At 40.8% G+C, this 9,345-nt stretch overlaps 1 protein-coding gene and 1 long non-coding RNA gene across 6 annotated transcripts in view; both read left to right on the top strand.

The window, feature by feature from the left end:
• The window catches only part of znf385b (zinc finger protein 385B), a 62,703-nt gene extending 59,931 nt beyond the window's left edge, over positions 1-2,772 (top strand). For 3 of the 5 annotated variants that reach the window (XM_031281456.2, XM_036004480.1, XM_036004482.1), the window contains exons 8-11: positions 7-390; positions 789-973; positions 1,138-1,233; positions 1,494-2,772. In XM_031281456.2, the coding sequence (XP_031137316.1) occupies positions 7-390; positions 789-973; positions 1,138-1,233; positions 1,494-1,730 (902 nt within the window). In that variant the 3' untranslated portion in view covers positions 1,731-2,772. Of the gene's footprint in view, positions 1-2; positions 391-788; positions 974-1,137; positions 1,234-1,493 lie in introns of all 5 variants that reach the window. The other 2 variants (XM_036004481.1, XM_036004483.1) reach the window with 2 other exon arrangements.
• Positions 2,773-5,822: 3,050 nt separating this feature from the next.
• Positions 5,823-7,603, top strand: LOC118495636. The gene is made up of 2 exons (XR_004898122.1): positions 5,823-7,488; positions 7,541-7,603. It is a non-coding gene; the product is annotated as an uncharacterized LOC118495636 (long non-coding RNA).
• Positions 7,604-9,345: the final 1,742 nt, after the last annotated feature.

A 9,345-nucleotide genomic window follows, 5' to 3' on the forward strand; every position in this document is an offset into this window, starting at 1 on the left:
CTCCAGATCTCTTATCTAGCCCCATGGACTCCTTTCCTCTTAAACCCTTCCTCCTCCCCTCCTGCTCCCCTCTCTCATCCACCTCCCCCTCCTCTAGCAGACCAGGCAGTGAGCCTCCTCCCTCTAGTCCTCCCACCGCTCTCCCCGCCTCAGGCCTCTTCTCCTCTTCCTCCTCTTCCCCTTCTTCCCAAGCCTCTCCGCCTCCCCCTCCTCCAGCTCCTGTCACCTCCTCTTCATCCCCTGCTGCTCCTCCTCCTCCTTCCCAGGCCTCTACCCAGAATGCTCCTCTCTCAGTGGAGTCGGAGGAGGAAAAAGCGAAGAAACTGCTGTACTGCTCTCTGTGTAAAGTCGCCGTCAACTCTCTGTCTCAGTTGGAGGCTCATAATGCAGGTGAGGAAGAACAAGATGATGTAAGGATAATATATATATATATATATATATATATATATATATATATATATAATATTTTTATCTGCTGCCATTTTTCATCTCTTCAGTGGAAGCTTAAGTGATCACATCCGTCCTTGAATGCAACAACAGGGAGAGCTTTTAACACAGACCTTGAATGCAACAACAGGGAGAGCTTTTAACACTTGTGTGATTAGTAATCACATGATGATTACTATACAGATATATTATTGTCTTCATCAAGTTTCAAGTCTCTGCAGTTTGATTTAAATAGAAATAAACGGGAACTAGTGGGCTGGAAGGAAGGGAATTTATCTAGTACTTCATTGTCATTTTCATAGTTTCATAGAAGTTTGGTTTCTGTGCGTCTCTGTTTCCAGGCTCAAAGCACAAGACGATGCTGGAGGCTCGGAGCGGTGCTGGGCCAATCAAGGCCTACCCTCGAGCCGGAGCCAAGCTGAAGAACGGCAGCAGCTCTGCACTGAAGGGCTCCGGCCTGCAGAACAAAACTTTCCACTGCCAGATCTGTGATGTCCATGTCAACTCTGAGATCCAACTCAAACAGGTAGAAACACAGCGGGCACATACAGTATAATAACATTATTCTAATCGTACTTTATACAGATCTACTGTCATAAATAGGAAGTGATTTCGGACTCAACCACAGTTTAACTATATGATATCATAGTGGGAACCCCAGAAGAATATCAATGTTTGTGGTTGTTGCAGCACATCTCCAGCAGGAGGCACAAGGACAGAGTGGCAGGAAAACCCAGCAAACCCAAATACAGCCCTTATAACAAACAGCAGCGCAGCTCACTTACTGTAAGTATTTATCTACCTCTCACTCTTATTCAAATTCCAATTTACTTTATTGGCATGAACCATAATTAATTATAGATCTGTGCAGATCAATGAATGCATCAGTAAAATAGATGAATGCTGATATAAATCAATAATGGTGAGACAATAAAAAGAAATATAATAATAATTTCTGAATTAATGATTATGTTTATTTGCTTTTTTTTCTACTCTCCTTGTTTCCCTTCCTCTTCTTTCCTTGTTTCCGGTCCTCTCCTCTTAAGAAGGAATTGGTGAAGCCCTCCCTCTCTCCCTCCTTCTTCTCAACTCCATTTGCTCATCCGCCCTCCTCTCTCTCCTCCTCCCCCCTCCTCACTCCCACCTCCTCACCCCTAACACCTACCATCTCTCTCCATCCTCGTCCTCCAACCTCCTCGTCCCTCTTCACCACCTCCTTCCTGCGTCCGGCTCCTGGACCAATCAGAGCGAGCCAAGGATCAATCCTCTTCACACCCTACTGATGGCAGCGTTGGCGGTGAGGAGTCGAACCGTTGACCTTTGACCTCAAGTTTGTTGGAGTGAGGGAAGAAGGGATATCAGCTCTGCCATCAAGGCTGCAGGGATTCAAACCTGCAACCTTCTCACTTGACTGAGGCTTCAAAAGGAAACTCGAAAGGACAGAACCTCCTCCTTCTGTCTGGATCTTCTTCTCAGGTCTGAAACTTCACAGCTGACGCAACAGCAACCTGTGATGATTTTATCCAAACCAGAAAGGATCAGAGGCTGAAAGGCTCCCACACATCCTTGAAAACGTTGGATTTTTTTTTTACACAGTCATGGAAAAGTCCTTTTTAGTAAGCAATAAGTTGTCTTGGGAAAAAAATCAGTATGCCGCTTTTTTGTTGTCCTCATTTGTCATTTTGATGCTCCAGATTCAAAACATCCAAAAGAAAGTAAAACGTTCAACTTGTGCATGGAAATATACAGTAGAGAATATTTATATTTTTCTTTCTTTGACCTTTTTTTTACCAAAAAAGTACCCCAAAGTACATCTTTGTGGCAGTCCAAATGTACTGAAAATAAAACTGGAGTTTGTTTTTAATGTATTTTGTTTTGACTAAGGTAACAAGGATCAGAACCAGGATTTGTGAGGAACCGGAATTGACAAGCAGAATTTAAAAAATGTCTCAACGATACCCAAAACCTAGACAAAAAGGCGGACAAGTTAGTCAGGTCTGGTTGGGTCGGGTCCTCAGAGTTTGGAGGAGGTTGTTTCTGTCTAAACAAATCGCCTCTGAAAACAAGCTCTTCTTGCTCTTGCTGGAGGAGCTAACTAGCACCAACCTGATGTCAGACATCCTCCGTCATGAACAAATACTACTGCAGATGTCTTCATGTCATATTAACACTGGACTGATGCCTCAGGTGTCCTCCCTCAGACGTCCCTGCACTCATGTTCAACTCGTTCCTAACGTACAGCAGAAAAATAAATTAAAAGATAAGGCAGGCATTTTTCTAAATTGTTCTTATTGTTGACAAATCCCATGAAAAGACCAAACCCAACAATGTGTTTGTCTCTCAATACTTTACTTAATCAATACATTTAACAAGCTTATTCCAATTATTATTATTTCCATGAGGAAAAACTAACTCTCTGGTTGCTTTTAGTTATTTTAGAGTTTATATATAAACATATTCACCCAAAGCTTTTTCACAACTTTCAAACAACCTTATGATCTGTCCGTCCATCTAACACTTTGGTCTAGAGACATTACACAAACCCTTTAGATTTGGTCCCATTACCTTTCCTCTAGTGCCACCCTCAGGATACACATGCTACTTTTAGCTCTGCTATTAGTAAGGCTCTATGTACAGTTTAATAATTAGCATGTTATGTGTGACAAAATAATCTCAACTCACACAGCCACTTACCAGCTTTATTCTGAGGTTTTCAACTGTTCATATTTTGGTTGTTGTTTTTTTGTCGCCTTACACCCCACCTCTCCCATTCTCTATCACACAATATATTCAGTATATATATATATATATATATATATATATATATATATATATATATATATATATATATATATATATATATATAGTTATTCATATTATGACAGGAGCCTATTACTATCTTTGACCTGGTTAAACACACCACATACAATCACATATTGACTTTTGACATCTTGACACAGAGAAAGAAGTTGTTGTCTAACCATGTGCACCCTGCCAGACACTTAACTTTGAAGGGCCAAAATGCTTTGTTTTTATAGACTAGTGCAGTGCCTGTTGAAAATGTGTCTGTTTGGAACGGGCCGATTGCTAGGCCTGTGGCATTGCTGCTTGTAGAATTAATCAAAACCAAATTGTACCCCAAAAATACTTACAGAAGGACCCCAAACCTCTTAATATGCAACTCCCCTGTATACCCTACTACTAACTTACTGATTTACCTGACAGAGAACGCTGCAGATTCAGAATGTAATCACAAAATATCACATGAAAATGTGGAGTAATGTGGCCGGGTTGGTTCAGTGGGTAGAGCAGGCGTACATATAATTAGAGGTTTATGCCTCGACGCAGTGGTCCATGGTTCGAATCTGACCTGTGACGATTTCCTGCAAGTCTTCCCCCTCTCTCTCCCCTTTCTCACCTAGCTGTCCTGTCGAATAAAGGCGGAAAAGCCCAAAGTGTGCTATCCACCCGGCCCGTTATGAGAGCTAATCAGCACATATCTGCGTTCATCAACCACCAGAACTGGACCGCGTGTGTGTGTGTGTGTGTGTGTGTGTGTGTGTGTGTGTGTGTGTGTGTGCGTGCGTAGAGAGAGAGAGAGAGAGAGAGAGGCGGTGTTGTCTCGTGTCGTATGATTGTAAACGAATTTAACATTTCAGCAGAGGTGTTAATTTCCATACAGGTTTCGTGGCTTGACAGTTAACGGTGAAGTAGGGGATTTGATTCACAGGGGTATTTTGGCGACGGTAATGTTATTAGTTTGCAGTATACTTAATTAACCGGGGTTGGGTATGATGAAAAGTAATGTGTCTGCCCGGTTCAGCTCTGAGATTTTCTCGCATTGCACAGCGCTGTGAAAGAATAATTTGAAGCGCCTTTTTTTCGCCAACCTTATTCCACACAACAGTCGCAATGAGGTGTATTTCACGTTTTAGCTGCCAAAGCTTCGCTGCTTTCTTCGACCCTCTCTGTCTCTGGTCCTGTGCTTTGCTCAGTCAGTGTGCAGTGCGAGAGGGGATGTGGCCAGCAGCTAGGGCAAAAGCCAGTGTGTGCTTCTTTTACCGATATATATTTAACGATATTTTTTGCATTTCTAATCCAAACAACATCAAACTTGGCACTGCGCTTACCCGTGCCCATAGTAAGACACCTGTCAAGTTTGAAATCCATCGGACTAACGGTTCGAGAGATATGCGCATAACACACACACAGACAGACAGACAGACAGACAGACAGACGTTCCTGCAATTTATAGATAGATAGTATGGCTGCACGGATGGGGTTGATAGCTAAGCTCATAAGTGGACCTTTGAGTTGAGATTATTTTGTCACACAAACTGATTTTCCCTGCTTAACGTTAGTGTATTGTTTATATTGTATATTGTTTTTCTGTCCGTCAATTTCATATTGTGTGTAGTGAACCTTGCAGTCTCTACGTGGCACTAGCAGGATTGTCTAATGTTGGTCTGGTGTTCGCTAACAAACAACATTGCTAGTAGATACCTTTTGCTAGCATTTTTTTGACCTCCATAACGGTTTGTTTGACAGTCGTGAAAGAGCTTCACAGAACCAGGAGAAACCATAGAAAACTCCTCCAAGATGATGTAACAGGAGGGTTTGTTGAGAGTCCACTTCACTTTGCAGGCTCTTCTCTTATCGGCTATCAGTAATTTCAATAATTGAACCAATTAGCAACTAAGGGAGAGTCACTTGTTCTGTTCTGCAATCAATTAATTCATAAACATCTGAGAAAATGATGCTGCATTTATGTGCTCCTCGGATGGTCCCATTTCCTGAGTTGGGAAGTCGTAATGTGCAAACAACATGGACGCTACAAAGATGTTGTATTTTATTGCTCAGAGCGTTAAAACAACACGCTGTTTCGAGTGTTTAAATCTAATATGAAGCTTTATACTAGAGATCATCTTGCGATGTCACAACAGGCGTGAGGCTAAATCGGGCCAGGTGCGTAAAGTGGGGGGCCCCTTTCCTATTTGCTACCCCCCTATTTCCAGCGGCCTTGCTCGGACCACACCCATTTTCAACCGTTCCCTTCATTTTAATGTCAACTACACACCTGTGAAGTTTTGTGACTGTATCTTGCACGGTTGTCGGGCCAGGGGCATAGAGCGGGGGCGGGCAAGGCTGTTGCTCGGCCCACACCCATTTTTGAACTCAGCCGTCATTTTGATCCCAACTACAGACCTAAAGTTTCGTGACTGCATCTTGCACAGTTGCAAGATATCCCGGTGACAGAATGTGGCTGCAGAAATCGGGCCAGAGGCGTAAAGTGTGTGTGGGGGGGGGGGGGCCCTTCCCTACTTCCTACCCCCATAATTCCGGTGTCCAGATATGCAATATGTGAATTTAAAAAAAGCTTTCTTATCATCAACCCAGCATTTTCGTTCATCCGCCATTTTTCTGCATAATATGACGTCAACTCGATAAGTTGTGTACCATTTTTCCCAGTTGAGAACTCATTTTTCAGTCTATACCGACACCACATGAATGCAGCGTGAAGCAGTCAGTGTTGAAAGGGCGTTGAATCTAAATGGGTGGAAAAGACTTAAAGGATAGGTTCACAGTGTATTTACAGCCAGTATGGACAGGAGGAACAATTACATTGACCAATAACTCTTTAAATGAACATATGGGCATGTGAGTGTTGTATTAGTACTCTATCTTTTGTCTAAATGAACCGCATACAAATTGAGTGCACAAAGGTTATTATTTTTTAAGCAATAATCTACAAAGTCTATATCTAAACATTTTTGTTTGATACTTCAGAAATGAGTGCTAATGAACGTCAAAGCCATGCCGATGAAAAGACAGTTTAAGGAACAATGTGTGGACCAGACTTTAAAGACTGGATCAAAGAAATTGGAAATCATAATACAAGCAGAAATCTTTGTATAATGAAAGTGGTTTTTATTTTCTATGGTAATGGTCAATATTTTCCTGTCTGTCTTCCTGCCTCCTCCTGAAGAACTTGAAGCATCTCAGTCTTCCAATTATGAAGAAACAGATTTAAGGACATTATGTGTTTGTGTGTTTATCTATGCAGTATTTTGGTCTCATGGTGCGGTATCTCTTATCCATCACATCAACATGCAAACTGTAAAAAGAAGACAAAGTGTCAATTCAAATGTTGCTGAACTTTCAAAAACGAAGCTCTGAACTCTTTAATCGAACTTCCTTCCCTGTCCGATGATGTCATCATGATGCAATAATGTACAGATCAGCTGCTGCTTTTCTATTTGCTCTGCTTCCTTATCTGTAATACTGAGGCCTGAGAGTCTTGATACTGGACGCAAGTCTTGACACTGGGGTCGAGTCTTGACACTGGTCAAGTCTTGATACTGGGCCAAGGGCCGATACTGGGGCCGAGTTGCAATACTGGAATGAAACAAACAGGTATGCACTGTTTGAATTGAAGAGTTATTTCTAGTTGACATGATGTAAACTTTTTCTTTTGGTTTAAACTGTCAACATGTTTTTGCTGAAAACTGAGATTGTGAGTGTGTGAGTGTGAGGGAATGCAAATTTAAGTGTTTAAAGGAGCAGTTCACCCACACAGCTGCACACAGGCCCCACTCTGAACCAGACAGGAGTTGTTACTAACACATTTGATTGTTATTGATTATTGTTTAGTTGGAAATGTATTTGCGCCAAATTTTTTTGTGTGTTTTCCCCTCACTAAATATATTTAAAAAGAATAAATCCAGATTTTGAAAATCTAAGTTAAAAGCTGTACTAGGCAATTTATTTTTGGCATTGTAGGGCCAGAACGTCATAATAATATTTCAGCATGTTGTAATTCAAGTGGTCTGAGAGAAAACTAGACTTCTGTACCTACTCTTGGCTCTGTTTTCAGGCTTTATAGTGTGTTCCGTTTGTGCTCGGAAGTCGGCTTTTCCGAGGTCAAAGTCGAAAACACGCCCCCTGACCTCGGATTTCCGAGCCTGGAACTCAGACAACCACCGAGTACCCCGAGCTAAAGATTCAACGTGGATGCTCTGTGCATTAACAGTAGTGAAAGCTGTAGTAATATACATATGTTATAAGCACTTCTGTGTTATTTGTGTCTTACTAGTCGTACACGCAGCGCTGTCCATATTCTATCTGTGGGCATGTTGTTACGCTGTTTGTAAGCACATAAAATTGCATAGTGCGTTGTTATACACTGGCACTGCTAACAATGGCTAACCTGGCTAGAGCTAATGAAAACAATGAAAATCTGATTTGTAAATGTAAATGTAATAACTTTAAAAGACCCTCAAAATAAAACCTGAAAATAACCGTTAAAATATATAACAGCTGTTTCGTCAGTTCTACTTTACTTGTGCTCATTTAAAATACAATCAATCAATACTTGTCTTTATTGTTATTACTGTAAAGTCTTAATTTAGCTGTAGCCTGCTTTTCCCAGTGTTTAGTTTGAGTTAACGTTATTTTAGACTGAATCAAGCTGTCAGCTAGCTAGCCGAATTAGTTGTTAGCTAAACTAACGTTAGCTTCCCGGTGGAGGCTAGCATGGAACAGATCGTGCAGTGTCGTAAATCCTTGAAAACAGGATTATCATTTGCGCATGCGCGAACATCTTGCGATTGCGCATGACGGATCGTGCAGGCAGCACAGATCGTGTACCGACAACGTCATTCCCAGCTTCGGCTTCCGAGTTCTGAGGTAAATGGAACGCACTAATCTAGCCTATGATGGGGAGACTTTGGCCAATCACAGGTCATTTTAGAGAGAGAGCGTTCCTATTGGCTGTTCTATGCATGCATATGCCCCTGCGACAGAGAGGGGAGGGGGAGAGCTGCAAGAAGAGGTCTCACTCTTAGATTTTCTTTTTTTTGACTGTCGCTTTAAACTGTGGTGACACATTAGATTAGTGGTAAAAGTTTTCTGAGACTCTGCACAACCACCCTTACCATTAAAACTTTTCAGAAATGATTTTGAATGGAAACTGGCAAATTTACTTAATGGGATCATAAAGCTATTTATAATAAAACAAGAACAGTTCAGAGAAGAATTTAAGAAAGACAGATATTTCTTTTAGATTTAGCTGAGAACAGCAGCATTCAATCGTCCTCTGACGTGTTAAAAAGCGACACTTCCTGCTCCAGGGAACCTCCGTCCACTTCTTAATGTACCGTATTTATTCTCTGAGCTTGTTTTTTATGATGATGATGCAAATATGCAAACACAAACTTGTCAGGTTGAGATTATGTAACATTTCTCTCATTTTATTTCTGTAACTTTGATTTATTTGTTTACATTAAAAAATGGTGACATATATCAGTCCTGCATTCTTTTTAAATAAAGTTATTAGTTGATTTGATTTTGATACAGCTCTGAGGCATTGACCTCAGTACTTTTTACTGATTGAAAAACTAAGTAAGCACTGAATGCTTTGTCGGATTCGTAGTCTTATTTAAGTCACTATCTTATCAGCCCTTGCTTGATTTGAGTCATCAACAAAAATACATCAAATAGATTTAATGAGACCTAAAACACCCAGATGTGACATTAGTAAGTCTTGTGAACTCAATGTGACTAAGTACAATTTAGAGGTTTTACAGTACTTTACTTCAGTATTTTGGTAGTATATATTGATGATAATACTTTTATATAGCACTTTTCCTATATTAAATGCAGGACTTTTAGTTGAAACATAGTATTTACATTGCTACTTTTACTCAATTAAAAATGTGAGTTAAGTGTGTTACACCACTGTTTGAAACCACAACGACTCCCATATGCCCTAAAATATAACTATACTGTGTTACTACAGTAACTCTCATCTGTGTCCACTAGCGGGCACAACCCACATTACTGTAACATGAAGGCACACGTTGACTTATAAATGCCATTAGAAGGAAAACTGTTACTCTA

The sequence above is a fragment of the Sander lucioperca genome, chromosome 8 (genome assembly GCF_008315115.2).
Source record: "Sander lucioperca isolate FBNREF2018 chromosome 8, SLUC_FBN_1.2, whole genome shotgun sequence".
Classification (NCBI taxonomy): Eukaryota; Metazoa; Chordata; class Actinopteri; order Perciformes; family Percidae; genus Sander; species Sander lucioperca.